Raw genomic sequence first — 24911 nt, 5'->3', positions numbered from 1 at the left:
ACATGGGTTTGGACTCAGTCCCTGTCCCACATGGGGCTCAGTCTTAATCCCCGTTTTACAGATGAGATAATTGAGGCCCAAAGAAATTAAGTGACTTGCTCAAGGTCACACAGCAGATAAGAGTCAGAATGGAGATTAGAACCCAGGTCCCTCTGACTCCCAGGCTCATGCCCCACTCACTAGGTCACACCACTTCTCTAAAAGATGACTGCCTTGTGTGGTTTTAATATTATACTTTGAACTGCTTAAGGTATTCCTACTCTAAGTGTAGCCTTACTAGCTCATGATTTTCAAAACTTGATTTTTTTTTTTTCCCCCTCCCGCAACTACAGACTAACTTCCTGGCTCTGACATCTTTGTAAAAGCTGAAAGGGGATGAGAGAATGGGAAACAGTCTAACAGCATCATACAATTGACACGATAGTAACTCCAAATTAATTTTTCATTCTTCAAAACTTAATAAAATGAAGTCAATCAATGATATTTGAGTGGTTACTGTGTGCAGAGCACTCTACTGAGTGCTGGGGAGAGTACAGTATAACAGACACATTCGCTGACCATGACAAGTTTACAGTCTGTAGGAAGGAAAGTAGGCTGGAAGAATAGGAATAAGTTATTCAGGTGTGGCCAAAACAGATGCTGGTATCATGTACAGAATGTAGTTAACTTTTGCCATATGTGTCATTTCAGCAGTCTTGAAAGCTATTGTCTAGACAGTTTTGCCTTGCATGGTTATGTCGCCATTAACTTTAAAATCACTTTAGGAGGATAGCTGAAGAATTTCTTGGTGATCAGGATAACTTTCAAGGCCTCTTGGCTCAAAAAGTAATTGCATGGCTGTAAACACTGAAGTTATCAAAACTGGAAAGCTCAAATTGCAAGTCAGAAGAATATACCAGATGTGGCCAACTGAATCATTCACAACTTGTCTGGAAGCAAGAAATGGCTCCCAGACATTACCCACTTGATCATGTTCGTCAATGGTATTTGTCCAGTGCTCACTATGTGTAGAGGACTGTAGTAAGCATTTGGGAGAGTACAAGGCAACAGTATTGGCAGACACATTCCCTGCCCACAATGAGCAGGACACATTTAACTTTCAGTTCTTAGTTCAATGACATGATTGAACTTCCTCATCTAGTTCATGTATTTAGCACACTGCTGGTCTGATCCTATGGTTGAATTTCACAGTCAGTGACATCCTAGTAGTATTACACATTTACTCTACAAAGTTCTGGAAAAAAGTATACAAGTGGAAATTGCTGCCCAGCTCACTTTTTTGGGAACTTTTTTTTTTCATTACTCTCCCTTCTGCTCAACTGCCCGAGGTTACACCTTCTGCATCAAGTAGGAATTTCTAAGCATTGGTTCTAAGGCACTGAGTCAAGTCTCTGCCTCTTATTTACCCAATCTCTTCTCCCACTACATCCCAGGTTACATTGTTTGTTCCTGTCAAACATATTTATGGTACCTCATTCTAGTCTCACCCCACCACTGAACCTCTTGCTTATGCCCTCCCTTTGCCTGAAACTCCCTTCCCGTTCTCGTCCCAGCGACCTCAGCTCTTTGTATCTGCAAATTCTGTCTGAAGTTGTATCTTCAACATTTAATCAATGTAGTTGAGTGCTTACTATGTGCAATGTACTAAGCACTTGGGAGAGAACGATACAACAGAGTTGACAAACATGTATCCTGCCTGCAACCAGCTGTCACTTCCCAATTAATTTCTAATCTCCTCAGCCTATACCGCTACCAACTGCTCCTTCAGCAGTCCTGCATCATCTAAGCTCTTTGGCATTTAACTTTCCATGGCACGTGGGTACATAACTCATGTACTTTACTTAATCACTAACTCATGTACATATCCGCTTTTTCCTCTCCTTATCTGTAATTTTAGTGCATCTTCCCCAATAGATTATGAAGATTATAAAAGTGTCAGTCTTGCATTGGTCTTTACAACATACTCACATATGGCTAAGCTTTTACCATCACTTCCTCTAGGAAAATGATGGACAACTATTGGTACATTTGCTGGCTGAAGTAACCCAGCAGTCCTATTCCTCATCCTGCCCTCTACCACCATCGTTTGGATTGCATTATTGGAAAAGACTTAGGACGGGTGTCTTTTGGTTGCCTAAAGCTGGAAGGGGATTTGTACAGTCTAGATTGCTTGCCTACCTCCTTAAACCACCCACGAATAGCAGAATGTTCTCAGGGTAGTTATGTAGTTTTCAGTAGTGTCTGAGAATTTCATGCTTTGTGGTTCTTAAAGTGGCACTGTCATAACATAATTCAGCATTTGTTCCCTTTGGGTCCCTAGAGTAGGCAAAAGAACTTGGTCTGACGCATGCAGGCTGCTTCCGATCCTGGCTCCAAAGTGCAACTCTTTCCCTCCTACTGCCCCCTTCCAGAAAAAGTGGCTTTATGGAAAACTATAGACAAGTTAACACCCCTACTTAGTTAGTGTGGGATGATGCATTCTCATAAGCGTTGGGATTGGTGGCCAGTGGTGGTTTGCTTTTTGTTTTGGTTTTTTTTTCACCTCAAGTAAAACTTTAAAATGCAGACTGTCTTCAGGGTCCCATTCCCTCCATCTGTAAGACCCTGCTTCATGCCTGCTCTTTTTCCTCCTTTCTTTATCTCAGCAGTCCTCCATTATTATTTTTTTCTTTTTTCCACACCCCCAACCCCTTTCCCTATTTCTGCTCTCACCATGGAGGCTAAATCAATAAGAGCAGCTCCTGGCTGGGGAGTGGAGGTGGGGAGAGGAGGTCAGCCTGAGAAAAGTAGTGCTGCGAAGGGCCTTGCTCTTTTCCTGTCTCTCACAGGCGCTTTAGGTGAGAGGAGAGCCCCAGCCATAAATTAGGCAGCCCCAGCTCCTGCCACTAACATAATCATTCTTCTTTCTCTTTTCCCCATCCCCAAACACCCTCAAAAACCACCACACACACATACCTTGGGTAAGTGACACATATGCCATCCTTTCCTACAGATCCCTTCACAGGGATCTACTGGACCAGGTAAACACTTGTTTTTTGTTTTTTTTTTAAGAGCTAAGGATGTTGGAGTGTCTTTTTTTAAATTTAATTTTTGCATAAAAAACCTGATTTTTATTTAAACTTAAAAAACAAAACTAAACAAAAAACCGCAGGTAGTTTTACCCTCCCTGACTTTTTTACCTGAATTTATTTTGTCTTAAATGAAAAGGGTGTGGGTAATATTTTACAAATCCATTTTTTAGCTCTTGAGCTATAAAAACAAAATTTCATTTTAAAACAACTTTGTCTAATCCATTTGGGCAGTGAAAATATGAAACTTAAACTGACCTTGGCAAAATTAAGATTCTGTGTGATTATCACATTTGCATGATAAATTACCATTAACTACACCATCCTCTAGAACCTCTATTTTAGAATGGGTTATCTATCTCTCCTATGGGATTTCCCTTCTCCCCATTCTATAAAGACATGTGGAGTCTCCTTGGGCAACTAGCCCTCATGATCAGTTTGTGCTTATCTCTTGTCCCTATTTTCATTTGTCTTGCAACTAAAACTTGGCTCTAAAATTTAAAGCCAACACTGGCATTTGATATCCTAAGTCAAGCAAGTTTGCCTTAACGTTGCTCTCTGTCAGGAGGCAGACAGGTCAAGTGTTCACTTGGCAATTTGCAAACAATGGAAAATAGTCCTATTACCAAAGAAACTTTTTGTGCAGGTGTTGTGTAAAACATTGAAAAGTAGAATAGAACCTACATTTTTGAAAGCCTAATTTTAACCTGAGGTTTTTAAAAATTCCCCAGAAATTCCCCACTTTCAGGGCATATACAGTTTGCATGTGACTGTTTGTACCCGTTAAGGAAAAAAAGCATGTATTTCTAAAATGGGGAGGGAATAAATGTTGACAAACTTATGTCTCTGTTATTTAGATAGCAAAGCCATTGTTGATGGGAATTTGAAGCTTATCCTCGGCCTAGTATGGACCCTTATCCTTCACTACTCCATTTCGATGCCTGTGTGGGAGGATGAAGGAGATGATGATGCTAAGAAACAAACTCCGAAGCAGAGGCTGTTGGGATGGATTCAGAACAAAATTCCATACTTGCCCATCACAAACTTCAACCAGAACTGGCAAGATGGTAAAGCACTGGGAGCTCTTGTGGACAGCTGTGCTCCAGGTGAGAAAATGTTTTAGTGGTCCTGTTGCAAGTGAGGGAACCAGAATGAAAGGATTTCATTCCTAAAATAGAAAAAGAGGCTTTGAATGACGTGCCAATCTGCAATAGCCACCAAATGGTGTGGAAAATGGTGTGCTAATTCAGATGGCCCATCTATTGAAATAATGTACCAGAGAGAGAGAACTGTAACTGAGCAACTACCCCAGGGCCTTGAGAACTTGACAGTTCACTTTCCATAGAAGTTCCATTTATTTTTGGGGGGGAAAAGCTCAGGTCCTCTAAGAAGCTGCAAATGAACTCCTAGCTGGAAAGAAAGCTTCCAGCATGGCTCCAAAGAACGTTTATGACTAGATTCCAGATGGTGAGCATATAAGGATTCAGTTATCTATGGGTGACCTTGAGCTCATCAACATCCTTCTTTGCCACCCATTTTCTTTCTCCTCTCGTTTATTTTGATGAGTAATCATATGAGATGCAGGATGGTCTAGTGAAATGGCACAAGCCTGGAGTCGGAGGATCTGGGTTTGAATCCTGGGTCCACCACCTGTCTGCTGTTTGACCTTGGACAAGTCACTTTTCTGCCTCAGTTCCATCATCTGTAAAATGGGGATTCAGTACCTCTTTTCCCTGTCATCTAGATTGTGCTTCATATGGGACAAGAACTGTCTCATCTGATCATCTTGTCTCTACCCCAGTGCTTGGTACTTAATAAGCCCTTAACAAATAATGTTTATTATTACTGTTACTATTATTATTGCTATATGAAACTTTTCCAACATTACACTTACAGGTCTTTGCCCTGACTGGGAGTCTTGGGATCCTAGCAAGCCAGTAGATAATGCCCGGGAAGCCATGCAGCAGGCTGATGACTGGCTGGGAGTCCCACAGGTGAGAGTACCGTCATAATTAGCATGACAATATTATTGTTGATAACAGTAACACCGTACCAAGCTTGTGCACTTTCCACTTTTCAGTGACTGTTGAGAAGGTGGGGCCAAGTGTGGGGTTAAAGTAGCCAGTATTCTGAGATGGATTTGTTCCATCTTGACCATGGGAATCTAAATATTTGAAATAGGGGTGAGTACACTGTTGAATTACCTGTTTAACCAAGTTCATCTATACTCCAAAATATATATGTGTGTGTGTGTGTGTATGAGATCTCTCTCCTCTCTCCCATCCCCCCAACACCCCCACGCCAAGGACAACTATCAAAACTGAGTTATATGTTTGTCCCACTCAGGGTACAATTGAATACACATTATTTTAAATGTTTGAGGATTATATACTACTCACTGCCTACATGTATAATGCTCCCAAATGCAGGGCATGCAGGTTCATGCCAACAGTTCCTTAACTCTGAACTCTTTGATAATGTAGATCTAGAGTTGAGGCTTAGAGAAACTCTTGCAGAAGCAGCAGGATTAAATTTAACAGGTGTGCTCAAGACTGATCAAAACCACTTTTACAAGGGCAAGCCCAATGAGCACGGTTCTCCACTGTGTAGAAAGAAAACTGGCCACTTTGTAACTAGTTCTGGAGGGGTGAGGGCACGAATTCATGAATTCCTTTCCGAAAGCGTGGGTTATGATGCTCTTTAAGCGTTGGGTGGGGTTTGCTTCTAAGACTGAATTGTGCTGTTGTTGGTGCTCCTGGACCAGTGTCAGCCTTGTGGACATTGCTCTGCTCCATTGAACATTTTTCCAGTTCTCCTTAACAAACCACTATGGGGAAGAGTGTGAGTCCTCCTAATGACAGGGACCACTGCTAATTTTTCTGAGTGCTGTAGGTTATGTTCACCATAGCACACTTTAGCTGGGTCAGACCTGTGTGGAGAGTGGATGGCAGTAGAATTCCTAAACAGTTGCTATATGATCTGAAGCTATGAAACGAAAAACATTTTAAGGGTACAGTAAGAGTCTTGGGCAATGCCACGTCTCAGCTGAAAACAGGGAGATAATTGCTGAAGGCAGTCACTGGACAGTGCAGCACATTGGACTCAAGGAGGCAGAAACATAGGTCATGAGACAAGGAGGCAAAAGCCAACTGTGCCAGGTACCGCAAACCAAGTAGGACCACCCACCAGACACAGTTTTTGCATGCACAGTGTAGCTGAGATTGTGGGTCCTCTTCAGCCACACACATGTGCAAATAGGTGAAATTCACATCAGTGGTGTTTTTCAGCATATAGAGCAGCTGTATCTTCAGGCAGATATATTTAAGTCCCAAAAGCTTTGCTGGTGTCGATGTCTTCTGGCTTTTCTGCGGCTCTGTACATCTGGTATTAATATGGTGCACGGTAGTGTGCCATCTCACATAAGTGAGCTTCATTATTATTGATAGCAATGAGACATTTGACTATTTTGAATATCATTCCAGAAGAGACGTGGGTAGCTGAAATGAAGCTTAAACTCAAGTTGCTAGGAGAAAATGGCAAATAATGGTATTTGTTAAAGGGAGAGGCTGGCACAGATCGAAGCAGAGAGGGTGGATCTAGCTTCCAGGGAGAGAGTTTTCTGCCTAGACTCTAAAATTTAAAGATAACTGTCAAGTTACCTTTAAATGGGAAGCAGCATGACTTGCTTCATGGAAAGGGAAAGAGCACGGGCCTGGGAATTGGAGGACCTGGCTTCTTATCCCTGCTCTGTCACTTATCTGCTGGGTGACCTTGGGCAAGTCATTTAAATTCTGTGTGCTGCAGGTCCTTCATTATCTGAAAAATGGGGATTCAATACCTGTTCTCCCTCCTACTTAGACTGTGAGCCCCATGTAAGACCTGATTATCTTGTATCTACACCAGTGCTTAATACAGAGGTTGGCACATAGCGCTTAACAAATATCACAATTATTACTATTATTCAGGCACTTTCTCCTTGGCCAGTTGCTCTTCTGGGTTTTCCCCTCAGAGGCTGACAACTCTACAAGGGAAATACCCTTCACTTTAAATTCAGAAGCATATTTTGAAAACTATATCACCTTTCCTGTTTCCTCCTACCCATATCCCTTAAGTTTGTTGCCACCACCTGAGCTTAAAGGAATTCAGGCCATTACTACTTGGAGATAGTGCAGTGACTCCAGGATCAATCACCTATATTGAAGTGGTAAAATCTTGTCACTTGGCAAAAGTAGCTGTTATGGAAATATCAAAGTAGGCTAACACACTTTTTTTCTTTTAGGTTATCACTCCTGAAGAAATTATCCACCCTAATGTCGATGAACACTCTGTAATGACTTACTTGTCACAATTTCCCAAAGCCAAACTCAAACCAGGAGCTCCTCTGAAACCCAAACTCAACCCAAAGAAAGCCAGGGCCTATGGCAGAGGTAAGGACTGAAAATGGTAGCTTGATTGCATTGGCAACATTGGCATCTGAGATAGGTAAACAAATGTTGAATTTACCTGCGCTAAGGGGGAAGAGATTCCCTTTCCAGATTTGCAAGTGTTTGGATTTGATCCAAGGAGACACGGTGCTGTATCCTTTAGATATTTCCTGCATCCTAAAAAATTCAACTTGAAAACCAGTTTTGCATTGCATTTCCAGGACACTGCTGACACTTCTAGATGTTAATGGAAATAAGGTCAGACTGTATTGTCAGAATTTTTCGTCTTTTTTTTAAATACTTTAATTATTACACAAATAGTGTAAAATCTAGTACAGCTTTAATCAAATTCTACAATGATTTAAGATTTTACACTTGAATTTTTTTTAAGCCAAGAATGAATCTTTAAAAATAAATTTCCCTAGTTGAGTAACTAGAATGCCATTCCTTCTTAATCACCATAAGGGATAAAAACTAATTTTAAAAGGTGATATGTGCCACCAGCATCTTGATTTTTGTTAGAGTAGCAAAGTGCCATTTAGGCTGTTGGCAGTTTAGTATTAATAGGTCAAGCAAATACAAAATGAATAATCGACAATTTCTCATTCAAACATCTATTCATAAAAGTACTTTGAGTGCAGTGGTTGTCATGTATTAACATGTTCATGGATTTTAGTTATGTACCATTTTATGATTTCAGTAGGAGCTAGACAATGTCAGCACTGCCCCAATTTAATCAGATCAATACCCTCTGATCATATTTTATAGATATAGGAAAATACGGCAAACTAAATAGGCTTAATGATCTATCTATAGCCATTCATCTGCCCTACTGAAACAGTAGGATTAATAGTATTTCTGCTCCTTCTGTGTGCAGAGCACTCTACTAAATGCTTGTGAGTTGCAATAGAAATAGACATGATCTTTCCTCTCAAGCTTACAATCTAGCAAGGGAGATGGACACACATTACAATACAGTGTATAAGATATGTTCGTAAAGGGGCAGTGTATAAGATATGTTCATAAAGGGGCAGCGGGGGTTGAATAGCCAAATATTTAGGTGATCTAAAAGTGCTAAAATGGCAATTGGGGCGGGGGGAGTATAAGATGGTGAGATCAGGTGTGATTTTTTCAGAAAGGCCTTGAGAAAGGCGAGGCGTGGTTTGTAAAATGTAAAGGGTGAGGAAATTTCAGGTAGTAAGAAGTGAATGCGCCAGAGGTGGTTGGTGGGAGAGACCAGAATGAGGCTCAGTGAATGGCATGAAAGGAACAAAATCAGTGGTCAGGAGTTTCCATTTAATGCGGTGAGAAATAGGCAACCACTGACTGAGGAGAATCTGCAGAATGAAACTTCAGAAAAAAAGATTCAGGCAGCAGAGTGGTGTGGACTGGAGCCAGAAGATCAGCGAGAAGGCTGACATGGAATTAAGTTGGATTATATCAAGCACCTGGATCAGCATGGTGACAATTTGGGACAGAGGATGGGGTAGATTCTGGAAATGGTGGGGGAAAACAAACAGGACTTAGCAACAGACTGAATATGGGGGTTGAAAGAGAGGAAATAGGTGAAGATCAGTTATGACCTTGAGAGACTGTGAGGAAGGTGACAGTGTCAATGTGATGGGAAAGTTAGGTGGAAGAGAGGATTGAGGAGGTAAAATGAAAAGTTCCAGACATCCAGGGAGAGATGATGCAGAGATAAGAGGAACTGTGAGATGGCAGAGAAGAAAAGAGTCCTGGGCTACCATGGTAGATTTGGAAGTCCTCTGCATAGTTGTTGTAGCTGAAGTCACTGTAGTTGAGTTCCCTAAGAGGTAAGGTGAAGTTTGTTTGCCCCTGTTTTCTTTAAATTGTAGCTACAATTTTTTTCCATCCTAATCTGAGTTTATTTTTGGTGACTAAAGATAAGATTGTGCAGACATAACTGCATAATGTTAAAGGGTTAGGCTTCCTTGTGCCCACCCAACTCAAGGTTGTGAACATCCAAATTCTTTATAGATTTTAATTGGTTAAATGGATCAAATGTAATCACAGTAAAAATTGCATGTTTATAATAACCTTATCACCAGCTTTCATATTTCCTATTGAAACATGAGTCAGTTTCCTTTCATGTGTTCCTTTTCACTCTAAAACCACCACTTATTGAGGCTTAGGAATTTAACCGGTCATTATCATTTCCTTAATCTGATATTTTGTAGGTGCTTGTTTTGACCAAATAGGCATTTGACTTAGCCATTTTAAAGAATAGGGCAATAATGGGTTAACCTGGACCCAGTTTGTCAAGCCTCTGCTTAGCCGGAGATATGACACCTGTCCAATTGTATGTGTGAAGGAAATAAAATAATCCAAAAATTCAGGCTAGTTCAACCTTTGTGCTAAATCCATTGCTCTTGACATGGTTCCCTGTCAGCTGGACCTATTCACTGGCTGTTGCTGATCAGTCCAGCGGAAGTGTGTCACTGCCAGCTGTCATCCACATAAAACAAAATATTTTTCTTTATCTGCCTCTGTGTTTGTCATGCTGGTTCCATTCCAGCCCACACCAAGTGTATTTCCCAGGGATGCTGTGGGAATGGGATGGGGGGAAGGATGGCAGAGCTGTTAAGCCCTTAGTATAGTGCTCTGCACATAGCGCTCAATAAATGTGATTGAATGAATGTAACTGGGACAAGGGAGGTGGGGACAGGACAAATTTAAAAAAAAATTAAGGCAAAACAAAGAGCTTTGTTGAATGTTTGGATGGGGGGAATGACTGGAACACAAATTATAAAGGAGGGTTGGGCAAGCAGTGGGCTCTGTGGGGAGGCAGAGGCCAATAAAATGTTTTTTAATGATTTACTGGGGTTACAGAAGGGATAGAGATTTCTGTTGTGCTAGCCAGCAACAGCTAACAAATATGTACCTCTCATTTAAGCCACGTGTATTCCGCAGCTGAAGTACTGGATTTGTCATTAAAGTTTAATTCTTTGCTGTTAATGTGGCAAGTCCAAAATAAGATGCATTCTTGAGGGGTAAAAAACATTCACGGATATTTTAAGAGGGGTCCACTCTTTGCCATAAAGACGAAAGTGCGGTTGGATAGAGTTGAATCTATTTAACACACATCATTTGCTTTGTAATATGTAGATGTCTCGGGGGTTATAGGATACCCAAACTGTTACATATTTCCAAATGACCTTTTAAATGTAAACTAAGTTTTGCTCATCAAAGCCATATGTTTGTAAGTAGCCAGTACATAGAGCTAGTATCCATCAGCCCTCTGTCAGTTAATAGTTTTATTTGTATATGTTTTTAGCAAAAGGAATGCAGCCATCAGCTTTCAACTGTAACTTCAGTCACCAATTCTGTGATGCTGAAGGCATCTTATCTCAGGTCACATGCTGGGATCCCACTGATTATTTTTGATTTCTAGTATTTTGCATTCATAAGTATGTTTTACAGGTATGCTTACTTGATTACATTATATGGTACCCTTAATGAGGAAAGTAATTTGTTCCAGAAAAAAATTACTTATTTCTCTATTTTACTCACAAGCTTAAAACTACTGAGAAGCTAACTCCCTCAACTTGTTTCTTATAGAAGACTGAAGTTTTCTTGCCTGAAGTTTCCTGCCTGAAATATATTGTCATGCTAGGAAATTAGGATTAATGCTAGTATCATCAATTTTCATGTTACTCAGCACTTATAAACATTTCAACAGGCATTGAACCCACTGGAAACATGGTGAAACAGCTTGCCAGATTTACGGTGGACACTATCAGTGCTGGACAAGGAGACGTTATGGTTTTTGTGGAAGACCCAGAAGGCAACAAAGAAGAGGTTTGTCAATAGTTTAGTATATTATCCATTTAAATTGGAAGATGAGGTTACACAGGACAGTCAAAGCCTGAACAGCATCCCTTCTCCCCCTTTAACTTTGACCAGTCGCAAGGCAGCCTGTTCACTTTAACATCCTCCTGGCTTGAGCAGCTGCTCAGTGATGAAAATAACTGGGTTTCAAAAAGTGACTTAGTCATTTCTTGACCAGTTTGGTATGTCCTTTCCTTGAAGATCAGGACTTCTTATTCTTTGCTCCCCCATAATGTTCATACCCCAAATGCTAAGGGCTTAATCCAAAATTTTATCATACTAACTATTGACTTCATGTGCTCTTCAGAAAAAATTGAATGTACTCTGGCTAATGAAGCTCTACTTCTCAACATAGTTGTCTGACAAGTGGTTATGGAATCCTGCAAGCTAGATGCTTTTCTCTCTCAAAAGCCATTAGGTTTACAGACAGTTGTGGGGAGGGGAGCATAGAGAGGAATGGCTCTACTTAGTTTTTAACCAAAATTTGCTCAGCATGAAAAACAAATGTTTATTTTTCCTCTATGTGAATGCCACAGAATTGGGAATTAATGACTTCCTCTGTGAGCCTTGTAGAAGACTTTCAAAGTGTAGTGGCCTTCAGAATTATTTCCAACCTCTGGTTGCAGTTAAAATGCGGTATGTTTCTCAAATGTTCATGTGAACCTGTTTCATGAAGAACCTGGGTTTCTCTCTCTTAGGCACAGGTGACTCCTGACAGTGACAAGAGCAAAACTTACTCTGTACAGTATATGCCCAAGGTTACTGGGCTTCACAAGGTAAGCTTGAGTTAATTATGAGATTCTTGGCTATACTTCTCTATCAGGTTTTTTTCACTTGTTTTGGCCCAAAGGGATGCAGTGAAGAAAAATCTTTATACAAATAGGCTTTAACTAGATAAACTATGGTGTAGAAAAACATCACCTGATATTTAACATCTCACATAGATGAACATATAACAGAGGATTCTATAGAGTTGTGCAAGTTTGACTACATCATTGCTTGTTTTTTGATGACACGCAACTATTACTGCCTACCCTTTGATGCCCTTCGTGTTGCTCTAAGACAGGAGTGCTGTTTGCCACATGAGGAAATTGTGGCACAGTGACATGCTCAAAGTAACACAGTTGGTGGTAGAGCCAGAAGCAAAGATAGGTTTCTAAACCTGATTTTATTCATGATTCTCTGGGGGTATGGTTAAAGTTTAGTCTTTCTAGTCTCATACTATTCAAAATGATTACTTCAAAAATTCAACCTGTCATGCATCCAATGAAGCTTATGTCTGGAATATCAGTAACCTAGCAGAAGGGATTTTGCTCTTAATTTGCAAATAAGGGAGCATATACTCATGGCCTGAGATTGAACTGTCTCCCTCTTTAGAGGACACTTGTAAATTACACACAGGACTAGATTTCAGCCAGGTAATTGGTGCTGGGTGGGTGACTAGAGACCTCTCAATGGGAGAGGTAATAGTGAACTTGCAGTTTCATGTTACTTATTTCCCCGCCGATCCCCTGCCACAATCTGGTTCAGAGCCTCCAGCAGCTTAAATCAGGGAGAGTTCTAATTGCTTAGTAAGTGCTCAATAAATACGATTGAATGAATGAATGATTTTGTTGTGCTAATACCAAAGCAAGATGGCTGTCATCTTTCTAGCCCTTTCATTCATTCAATAGTATTTATTGAGCGCTTAATATGTGCAGAGCACTGTACTAAGCACTTGGAATGTACAGTTCGGCAACAGACACAATCCCTGCCCAATAATGGGCTCACTTCCCCATTGGCTTTACCAGTGTGTTCCCAGGAGGCCAGCTCAGACACTTGGGGTGCCTTCAATTCCACTGTAGCATTTTAAGAAAGAGAATGATCTGTATTCTGGGCCACTTGACTAGTCAAATAATTTTATGAAGGGTAGCAAATATGTATGGGACATATACCTTGCTTGTTTTTCCAGTAGTAGAGTGGTGAGTTGCACTGAACTATTCAGTCACTTGCCTGGTGTGCCTGATTCACATTTTTTAGGATGGCTGCCTGGGATTAAAGATGTAGCCATAGAACAGGATATATATGTACACCCTCCTCTCTAGAGTGATATCTGTATGATCTATTTCATAAGCTGTTGTTGAATGTGTCCTTCATTACACAGTAAGAATGACTAGTGTCTGCAATTTACCAGCCTCAAGTTCAGTAACGTCTCTTTTTTTGGGCATTTTGCTGAATAGGAGTAATAGAGTTGGTTGGGGAAGATGATCATTTGAAGAATGGGGAAAGATGGAATGTCTACTGTTGAAATGTGTGTTTCTAAATGTACAGGAGAAAGGTTGTCCTCACCCTTCTCCTCTAACCTTGCTGTGAGGGTGGGGTCCTAAACCAGATTCCTCAACAACACAAAAATAGCCATTTCTGAATTCACAAGTTTCCTTGAGTCCCTCCAAAGCATACTAGCCTTTAAAATAAGAACCTAAAGAAAAACTTGCTCTCTACTATCCTTCTGGACCACTTTTTCATTTAATCATTTTAAAATTTGGTTTCTTCAGCCAAAATTTCACAGCCAGTAAATTCAGGACACATTTTCCTCCTATACTGGCTGAAAAAATTCAGTTTTCCAGTTCCAAAACTCAACTCCCTGTTGAGAGATTTACTAACGTTAGCTCTTTTTATTTCCATAATGCTCAATCCAACAAGTATTTCCACTTAAGAAATTTTTGACTTGCCAAGCAGCATGTTTGCCATGATTCTCTGGGGGTGTGGTTAAAGTTAATCTTATGTTTTTTTCCATAGGTCATAGTTCTCTTTGCTGGACAGCATATCTCCAAGAGTCCATTTGAAGTGAATGTTGACAAAGCCCAGGGAGATGCTAGTAAAGTAACAGCGAAAGGGCCAGGTGTGGAAACTTCAGGGGTCATTGCTAACAAGCCAACGTACTTTGATATATACACAGCGGGTAAGGGTTCTCAATGACTTTTTTGGTGTCTGAACTACTGAAAGTTGTGGCACCCTACTCTTTTTTTCCTTTTCTAACTAAATAGGCAAATAGAGTTGGGCCAGAATACACTAGATTTGGTTATACTCACCTGAAATTTTACTAGTTTTTGTTCAGAGTCTGGAAGAGCCAGAAACTTGGGAGGTTCCTATATTGTCTTTTTTCTTTTAAGCAGGATTTAGAAGCTAGTGTGCTGAGGGAGGCATTCATAAATTCCTTTCAAGGAAAATTCTTGTAGATACAGAGAAGCGATCCAGTGTGGCTTAGTGGATAAAGCATGGGCCTGTGAGTTAAAAGGACCTGGGTTCTAAGCCCGCTCTGCCACTTGTCTGCTGTGTAACCGTGGGCAAGTCACTTAACTTTGTGCCTCAGTTACCTCATCTGTAAAATGGGGATTGACTGTGAGCCCTATGTGGGATATGGACTGTGTTTAACCTGCTTAACTTTTTTCTACCCCAGAGTTTAGAATGCCTGCCACATAGGATTTAAGATAACACACAAAAAAACTTGCATTTAGGCAAAGTTCAGTGAGATTTTCTTTGTGCTAAAAGTTTCTTATTTTGACCCTACATACTTTGCTTCTTTAGGTGATATTATTTTGGAAGTAAATGACTTTTTAGCCAGATTACCTTGAAAAAGCAAGATTATTATCATTATTGGTTTTTCAAGGTGAATTCCATGTGGCAGGTAATCTCCATGTCTTAACTAGACTGAGTGCCCCATATGAGACAAGGGACTGTGTTCCAACCTGATGATCTTGTATTTACCCCAGTGCTTAGACCAGTGCTTGGCACATAATAAGCACTTAAGCACCATTAAAATACAAAATAAAGAAATCTAGAGTTTTAACCCAGAGGACACTTCATTCTTGAGAATTAGTGCTGGGAACACACATTGAAACACAGACCTGATCTCTTCTAGGAGCTGGTGTAGGTGACCTTGGAGTGGAAGTGGAGGATCCTCAAGGAAAGAAGAACATAGAAATGCTCATAGAAGACAAGGGAAACCAGGTCTTCCGCTGTGCCTACAAACCAACTCATCCTGGACTCCATGTTGTTAAAGTCTCATTTGCTGGGGAGTTGATTCCTAAAAGCCCTTTCTCTGTTAATGTTGGAGAAGGTATGTAAAGCAGCGAAGGTACTGCTGAGCAAATTATTAGAGAATGATTGCCTGTGTTTCTATCTGATTAAACTGAACTACAACGCTAAGCTTCAACTCCAAGTTGTTTCCCTCTTCCAGAGCAGTGCATGTGGCTTAATTAATATTAGGGGGCTGTAAAGGTGGCAGTACAAATGCAGTTGTTTTTGACTTTTTTTTTGCCTGAAATATCTCAGAATGAACACTACTTAACTGTTGAACTTTACTTCAGCTTTTCCATTCTAAAACTTTATTTCCTTCCTAAATTGACACCTAGCTTTTCTCTCCTGTCCTCTGCTTCTGCACACTTTAAAGCTGCTTCGTTGGGGGATATTGGACTTCGCTGGTAATGCTTTTCTTGTTGAGAGAGGCCATATGGATCCAGCTTGCTGGTAAGGGTTAGTAGGGTGATCTCCTTATGGCTTGTGCTTTTTGTTGCCTGCAACAAGTGCTTGCAATACTGTCCAAGTATAATAGAAGTGAGTGCTCTTTCTGCAAGGTAGACTGAGGTAGGAATTAACTCGACTTGAATTTTACAATCTGCTATGTGACTGAGTTCTAGTATCGTCTGGGAGAATTTTGGAGGAGATACAGCGATTTTCAGGGAATTGCTTAAACTTCTTTAGAGCATAAGACTCAGTTTGTGTTTTGTGGATCCTGAATGTAAAACCTTGTTCTAGTGGCCTAAAAATGGATCCCTAGCAAATACATTTGAGGCACTAATAAAGGAAAGTCTTATTAAATGTTAGGTTTTCATTTTTAAATGATTGCTAGATCAATTTTCTTAAGAGTCTTTCCCCTGACCAGGGATGGGATTGCTTTTCTTTGGATATAATGGAAGAAAAGTAATGGTCAAATTAAAGTAGGATCACAGAGGGTGACTAATCTATAGTCACATTAGAGCCAGGTGCTGGTCTCAAGCAGTGAAGTGGCCCCTGAGGGCACATCCTTCTTGCTTCTAGGTTTCACAGGACTGTACCTTAAAGACCAGAGAAAAAAGTGAACTCGCAAATAGGAAGTCTAGTAATGCTCTCCCCACTGACTAGCAATCAGTCAATGGTATTGAGCACCCCACTCTGTACAGAGTACTTTAAGTGCTTAGAGTCCAACAAAGATAAGCCACTGTAGCTTTAAGTTTATAAATAAGAGTTAAGTTGCCATACAGCACAAAATTTTGTCACTTAATCATATGACCTTGGAGCACAATAGGACACATTTTAAATCACATTAGCCAATGGAATTTTAAAACTAGATTTGTGTAAGTATCACTAAGCTCTTGAGTACAGTAGTGTAGCTTTCAAAGTATGCAATCTTAACTCCTTGTCTCCTTAGCAAAAGCATACACAAGTCTTTGGCCTAGTTCTGGTTTGGCCTGTCAAAGAACACCTTAACTTATGTTCCTTTGTGGTGCGGCTGGATTGTTGCATTTCTGAATTTGCTTTGGTTAATGTTTTTCCTTTGAATGTGAGATGTTGTCAGGTCTCAGGAACATGAGAGTATTTGTACTTGTAAAGAAGATACCATCTTGCCTTAGTTAGATTGGTCTTGAGAATGAAAGACTGAGTACATGTCCTAAACATACTTTCAGCTTGCAATCCAAATGCCTGCCGTGCCAGTGGCCGAGGTTTGCAACCTAAGGGAGTCCGGATCAGAGAGACTGCAGATTTTAAGGTTGACACAAAAGCTGCGGGAAGTGGAGAAGTCAAAGTAATTGTCAAAGGACCCAGTAAGTGCAACAGCTTCTTGTTCATCTTCTTGCAGTAATGCGATGCATAAAGGCATGCCTTGGGCTGATCAGGGGAGCTGGATTGACCTCAGAAGGGTTACAAGTTCTAGCCCTGGGAGTTTGAAAGAACTGTGTGATACTGGGCGAGCGTAAGGGTGTGCTGCCAGTCTCCCCATCTGTAAATTGATGATGCTCAGTCACTGGTCAGTGGAGTTCTAGGTCTCAGTGCTAGGAGACATCATTATGGAATGTTAAGGGCTTAATCACTAAAGCGAAGTTAAACATAGTTTGTTATGACTGTCCCCCTTCTAGTTTCTTTTTACTATTGGGATAGTACCTCTCTTGAAAGAGGGAGAGTGGCTGAGAAGAGAAAGTGCACGCTGACAGAGCGTGAGACTTGTCTGTACATGAGTAAGTATTATGCAGTGACTGAAAACCTTTGAACCCATATTGAGCAATGAAGAATTCCAACACCTTTTTATTCAAAAACACTGGAATGGAGATGTGAGTTGATTCTCCAGCCTACGCTGGTTTCGAGTCTCAATTTCCGGTGAATTAAATTGCAGTTGCAAAATCACTTTTAGCATAAGGAATTCCTAGATCATTGTGATGTTGGTATTCATTTTACAATGGAGCCAGAAATTTTCCCACAGCATAACAAGTATCTTTTGTATCTAAACAGGGTTTCCCAGGAAACAAAGGTATTGGTTCCACTTAACCTGGGTTGGTGCAGGAGTCCTTCCCGGCTCTCCCCCCTCCCGCCCTGCCAAACCTGTTGGAACAAGAACTGAAGAGGTTCTTGAGGGACCTTGAGTCCCTCTTGTGACTCAATTTCCTTGCCCTTCCAAACCACTAGACTAGACATAACAAGTTCTTGCCTGATGCATCAGGTGTTGAGATTATGGGACACGGTTCCTAATCTTAATGACTTGCATGCTTTCTTGAAATGAATGGAAGATAGTGTTCTAACTTGGTTTCAATCTAGAAAATCACACTTTTGATACTTAAAAAAAACAAAAAACTAATTCTATTGAAATCCTCTCCCTCAGGGCCTTGTATTCCTACACAAGGTCTGATATTGAAAAGAGGTGGCACTGAGGTTGTTTACACTTGTGGTGAATATTCCCCAAGTTGTTTATGGATATGAAGCCTGACAGTAAATTCTACTGAACCAAGAAGTAATATGGGTTTTAAAAAAATAATAATAAAAAAGCAAGCAGTGTTCAAACCCAATTTATGAGGAACCTAGAAAACTAGTTTTCCTTTAATTCACCTACATACTTTGTAGCTTTCACCGTAGGGTTGGAGATTCGATGTGTTATGTGACTCACTTTCTTGCTCTGTCTAACAGAGGGCCTGGAAGAGCTTGTGAAGCAGAAGGACTTTATGGATGGTGTATATGCCTTTGGGTACTATCCAGGAATTCCAGGAAAATATGTGGTTATCATCACATGGGGAGGACATAACATACCTAAGAGGTTAGTTTGAGGAAAGACTTGTCAACAGATGCTCCTGCTCACTTGCCCCTCCCCACCGCCAGTATACAAAGGTTTAAATCAGAGCCACAAATTAAATGTTTATCAGACTTAAGGAAGCAGCATGGACTGCTTCATTGCAAACCAGACATTTGGCCGCTTTCTCTTTGTGGGGCCGGAGGAGGTTGTTGCTGGTTTTGGCTTTCCTGCTTTAAATCCACTCCAGTGGCTTTTGGCTGGATGGAGCGAGAAAAGTCAAGCTAGCTAGGGAAAAAATAAAGATGTAGTTGGCTCTCAATGTTTTCTTCACTTTAAGCCTATAGTATAGTTTTAAAACAAAGTAATGACTTGAGATAGCTTTGATTAATTAGAAATGTTCACTGATGTGACATGGAATACTTGGCATGTAAATAAAGGTGTATACTGCATTTTTGGAAAAAATCCTTCAGAGTCCATTTCATTAGAGAAAGTAATGTCATCTTGTGGTAATAATGGTTTTAAACACTGTGCAGAGCACTGTACATAGTGCTGGGAAAGAATACATAGGTGGGAATTAGACATGGTTTCTGTCCCTCAGTGGGCTCAATCAGTAGTATTTGCATGTGCAGAGCACTGTATTAAGCACTTGGGAGAAAACAATACAGCAGAATTAGACCCGTTCCCTGCCTATAAGGAGCTTACATTCTAGAGAGGGGAGACAGATATTAATATAGATAATTTATTGTATATAACCTAGATATGTATATAAGTGCTCTGGTGTTGGAAGTGGGATGAATATCAAAGGTGATTTAAAACTACTTAGGACCTAAGCAATTGAAGTACAGGATAAAAACATGCTCCCATCCCTCAAGGAGCTCATCAGGAATAGTTTAAAAGCTAACTTTTCTATTGATTTATTTTCTTTTTTTTTTTTTTTAAAAAAAAAAGTCCATTAATCCAGACTAGCAAATGCCTTAAAGCTCAAGCCCAAAGAAAAGTGTATCAGCCTGTATTCAACCAAAGACTTTCAGTAATGTCACAATTCTATTTAAGCAATACACTTTTCAGTGTTACTCAGCTAGGTAGAGAAGCAGAGCACTGCATCAAGAAGGCCAAGATAGGCTTTCAGCAAATCACAGCCTGACAATGAGACTTCATGCTTAATACAAAATTGAGGCTCTGGGAATCAGAAGGACATGGGTTCCCACTGTGCTTGCCTGCTCTGTGACCTTTGGCAAGTCACTTAACTTCTCTGTGCCTCTTATTTCATTTGTAAAATGAGGATTTAAACTGAGCCCCATGTGGGTCAGCGACTGTGTCCAACCTGCTTAGCTTGCATCTACCCCAGTGCATAATAATAATAATAATAATGATGGTATTTAAGTGCTTACTATGTGCCAAGCACTGTTCTAAGTGCTGGTAATAAATCTGGTTTCTGTTAAGAGCTTGTTATGTGCCAGGTACTGTACTAAGTGCTGGGGTGGATACAAGTAAATCAGGTTGGACACAGTTCCTGTGCCACATGGGGCCCACAGTCTTAATCCCCATTTTACAGATGGGGTAACTGAGGTGCACAGAAGTGAAGTGACTTGCCCAAGGCCACACAACAGACAAATGGCAGAGCTGGGATTAGAACTCATGATCTTCTGACTCCCAGGCCCATGCTCTATCCACTATGTCATGCTGCTTCCGTATGGTATTTGGTAAGCGCTTACTCTGTGCCAAGCACTGTTCCAAGTGCTGGGGTGGATACAAGGTAATCGGGTTGCCCCACTTGGGGCTCATAGTCTTAATTTCCATTTTCCAGATGAGGTAACTGAGTCACAGAGAAGTTAAGTGGTTTGCTCAAGATCACACAGCAGACAGCGCCTGGCACATAAGTGCTTAACAAATACCATAAAAAACAATAAACCTTCTCTCTAGCTCTAAGACATGTGACTACTACAGAATGTGCCTGCAGTTCCATCAGCATCACCTATGAGCCATTCTTAACCACTGATAAGACAGAGTACCCAATGACATCCTAGAATGTGGCCAACTCACCAGCATTGAGGACAGTTGCTTTTTGCAAAATAGCCTGGCTGTGTGATACACAAGAGGACAAGTGTAGGACTCTGAAGTAACTGTTGGGCAATGAACTACAAGGGATCACGGGCAAACAGGGAGAGCAGAACACATGTTTTAAAGATACAGTGAAACCTGGCTTAGTGGGAAGAGCATGGACTTAGGAGTCGGGGAACCTGGGTTCTAATTCTGACTCTGCCACTTGACTGCTGTAGGAACTTTGTCACAATTTCTTGGTGTTTGTTTCCTCATCTGTAAAATTGGGGTTAAATACTTGTTTGCCCCCTGCCCCTTAAGTGTAAACCCCATATGGGACCCCATATCTGATTGTATTGTGTCTTGCACAGTGCTTGGCACATAATAAAGTCCTAGCATATTGTCTTAAAAACACAATTTCAAACAATATGGCTTCAGAGAATATTGTACTCCGAATTAACTGTAAATGAAGCCTTTCAAATGGAGAGATTGTGGTGAGTGCGTGGGCAAAAGGCAGAGGAGGGATTAGAACCCATTGGCCATGTGGCTTCTCACCTGCTTGGCACCTAGTAAGCTCTCAATAAAAACCAAAATATTAATACTGCCACAGATGTACTGGAAAGGCAGGTGACAATTGAGAGAGAGATTGCTCTGAGGCTGAAGGAAAACCTACATATCAAGAAATACTGGAGAAAAAAAAGTGTCAGGCAGTAGCACAGGATCTGTCTTCAAGTGAACTGTATTATCAGTTTCATATAGTTCTCTTTAGCCATATACAGTGTGAAAATACCATTTTGTGTGGAAACCAGGATAGTTTCACGACCATACTAGGCTGGCTCTCGAGGCTAGCAGTAAAGATGAAAAGGGTGTCTCAGTTTAAGAGCCTAACAAGTGATTGGTTTCTTATTTTTATATACCACTTCAGAAAGTAAACTCTACATTATTTCCTTCCAGCCCTTTTGAAGTTCAAGTGGGTCCAGAGGCTGGTGTTCAGAAAGTAAGAGCCTGGGGCCCAGGTCTCCATGGTGGTGTTGTTGGGAAGTCAGCTGATTTTGTGGTGGAGTCCATTGGAACCGAAGTGGGATCTCTAGGTAAGTTGTTCTGAGTGAGCATGCCTCATGATTTGGCTCAGTGTTATATAGCTCTTTAACTATTTAGCTTTTTTGTACCTTGACTTCTTCCCCTTCAGCTTTACCAATTTTTGCCTAATAGACTAGTGCATGTGCAGTCCCTTGGAAGAAAGGAATAATCTAAAGAATAAACAACCCAGATTGGTGAATTCCCTTGAGTCTTAACACTTCTGTATGATGTTTTTCTTTTCTAAAGTTGACTTAGAAATAGTCATGACAGAAAAACAAGGCTAAATGTTTCTTCCTAGCTTTGCAGATTTTAAGATCTGTTTTTCTTTTAGCTTTCTGGCCCCCTCCTAATTGGCAAAAGAAAGTTGAAGTATTAAATCAAGAGAGTGGGGAGGGTGAAATAAAACTGGTCTCCAAACTTTCCAAAGCCATTATGAACTTGAATAACATGGGGAAAGCAGGAGAAGAGGCTACATGCTCTTCCTCCAAAGTACCCATGCCTCTGAGGGTAAAATTGATATAATTACTTATAAAATTGTAGCAGTTACCTCAAATTCCACTTTGATAGACTTCAAATGAAAATATTTCCAGGATTTGCAATTGAAGGCCCATCTCAAGCCAAAATTGAATGTGAAGATCAAAACGATGGCTCCTGTGATGTGAAATATTGGCCCAGAGAACCTGGTGAATATGCAGTTCATATCATGTGTGATGATGAAGACATAAAGAACAGCCCATACATGGCTCTTATCCAACCGACCTCTGAAGACTTCAGTCCAGATTTGGTAAAAACACTTCAAATTTTTCTAGTTTATCCCACTGCTAGGGCTTGTCATGAGGTGTGTGCAGATGTACATACACAAAGCTAGCTAAATAGACAAACACAATATATAATCAAATCCCACTTAAGTCTCAGCATATATTGAACCATGTCCAGGCATGTTATACATATAGGCAGTTGCTTTAGTCTCGCATATTGCCCTTTGTGACTGTTAATTGTATCTTTGTTCTCCAGGTTTGCCCAGATGATTTTTGTTAGAAGCAAGTATTTTATTTTACCTCCATATATCTTCCCCTGAAACCATAAGTCCAGCCTTCATCATGGCAGAGTATAATGTATTTGGAGACGTGTTTACAGAAGTGTTTCAAATACTAAGCATACTAGTGAATAAGTTTAAAGGAGTCACCCTGTAGTGAGAACTAAATCCTCTTACCCTTGATTCTTTGTATTTTTCCCCTGTTCATGGAAGGGGATTTATGGAATACCTTTAGCTTAAACCACCAACATTTACAAACCAGTTAGATTTTGACTGGAGCGCTTCCTGCCAGTTGCCCTTGCCAACTGCATTCATCTTAATCAATGGTATTTATCGAATGCATACTCTGTGCAGAGCACTGTACTAAGTGCTTTGGAGAGATCAAGTGTTCTAATCCTGGCTCCACCACTTCTCTGCTATGTGACCTTGAACAAGCCACTTCACTTCTCCGTGTCCCTTACTGCATCTGTAAAATGGCGATCAAGACTGAGTCCCATGTGGGGCAGGGACTGTATCCAATTTGATTTGCTTGTATCCACCCCAGTGCTTTGTACAATGCCTGGCACATAGTAAGCGCTTAAATATTATTATTATTATTACAGTATGACAGAGTGGGTAAACACGTTCCCTGCCGACAGTGAGCTTAGACTAAAATTCCAGATGTTGATGGCATTTACTCAGAGAGTGAATCTGACCATTGCCTTTGACTCGATTCTCTGTCTCATTCTCTACCTATTTGATGATGTGGGTGGTATGGACTCGTTTTGGGGTTTGTGTGGGAGGTGCCTTAGTTTGAGGTGCCTTAGTTTCCCTTATACAGGATGATGGCCTCACATTTAGCTAAAAGAACTTGAAAACTCTAGCTCTTTCCTCATTACCTGTAAAAGTCTCTAATTTGTTTTGGCAACGATGTCAATTTTTTTGGAGATCAGTTTGTTTCCTTATTTCTCAGCCTTTTGTCACCAGTAAATCCCCTTGTCTTTTCCTAAAGGAAGGAAATTAGTGAGTGGAATTGAACCCAGTATTACTCTGCCACTTTCCCTAGGTCAAAGCTTATGGTCGAGGATTAGAGAAGACTGGCTGCATTGTCAATGATCCTGCTGAGTTCACAGTGGATACCAAAGCTGCTGGGAAAGCTCCTTTGAAGATATATGCACAGGTAAGACGCCACGAGTGAAATTTCTGATGCCCTCAGTACTTATGGATTTAAAAAAGGCATGAAAAATGTTTGACTGCATGATCTTAAAAGTCAGTGGCAATTGGGGCTAATCCCACTGGATTCAAATTCAGTAACAGCAAAATGGACTGGAGGCCAGAAGTTGGTTTTGGGTGGTTGTTTTTTTTTTTTGTTGTTGTTGTTGGCTTGTTTTTGCCCTGTAGGTTGCTCCTTCTGAGATTAAGCCATGTATGCCTTATCTGAGCAAACTAGGCTTCTTACTTTACATTATCATTATCAATGGTATGTATTGAGCAATTACTGTGTGCAGAGCACTGTACTAAGTGCTTGGGAAAGTACAATAAAACAAAGTTGGTAAATGTTTTTTACCCACAATGATCTTACAGGGGGAGACAGACATTAATATAGATTATGGATTGGGGAAATAGAAAATAAGAATATTTACATAAGCACTGTGGGGTTGTTGATGATCGGTGTGCTTAAGGGTACACAGCCAAGTTCCTAGATGACACAGGGGAGGGCAGATAAGGGTAATAAAAGAACTGTCAGGGAAGACCCCTCTTAGAGGGGATGTGATTTTTAGGAAGGCTTTAAAAGTGGGGAGTGGTAAACTGTTGGATATGAAGGGAGAGAGAGTACCCAAGATTGTGGGCAAGGGATCAGTGGCAGGATAGATGAGATTGAGGTACAGTGAGTAGGTTGGTGTTAAAGAAGCAGAGTGTGCGGGTTGGGTTGTAGTAAGAAACCAATGAAGTTTGGTAGGAGGGAGAGAGCGAGAGCTGATTGCCTTAAAGCCAGGGGTAAATAGTATATTTTGATAGTGTAGCCTACATAATATTGTATAATATGCATTCTATTTATTTGATTTAATGTTTGCTTGTGTTAAATTATTCTCCTGAGGCTTTTCAGAAAGAAACAAAAATAAACCAAGTCACAGAAG

General features: G+C 40.6%; 1 protein-coding gene across 5 annotated transcripts in view; it reads left to right on the top strand.

Moving 5' to 3' along the window:
- Positions 1-24911, top strand: part of FLNB (filamin B) — a 132887-nt gene that overhangs the window by 44479 nt on the left and 63497 nt on the right. For all 5 annotated transcript variants that reach the window (XM_039910379.1, XM_029049952.2, XM_029049951.2 and 2 more), the window contains 12 exons: positions 3926-4174; positions 4965-5062; positions 7348-7495; positions 11193-11311; positions 12040-12117; positions 14120-14282; positions 15243-15440; positions 17047-17184; positions 18536-18662; positions 21633-21769; positions 22349-22542; positions 23840-23953. In XM_039910379.1, the coding sequence (XP_039766313.1) occupies positions 3926-4174; positions 4965-5062; positions 7348-7495; positions 11193-11311; positions 12040-12117; positions 14120-14282; positions 15243-15440; positions 17047-17184; positions 18536-18662; positions 21633-21769; positions 22349-22542; positions 23840-23953 (1763 nt within the window). The remainder of the gene's footprint in view (positions 1-3925; positions 4175-4964; positions 5063-7347; positions 7496-11192; positions 11312-12039; positions 12118-14119; positions 14283-15242; positions 15441-17046; positions 17185-18535; positions 18663-21632; positions 21770-22348; positions 22543-23839; positions 23954-24911) is intronic.

The sequence above is a fragment of the Ornithorhynchus anatinus genome, chromosome X1 (genome assembly GCF_004115215.2).
Source record: "Ornithorhynchus anatinus isolate Pmale09 chromosome X1, mOrnAna1.pri.v4, whole genome shotgun sequence".
NCBI lineage: Eukaryota > Metazoa > Chordata > Mammalia > Monotremata > Ornithorhynchidae > Ornithorhynchus > Ornithorhynchus anatinus.
This window is presented reverse-complemented; position numbering and strand designations above follow the sequence as displayed.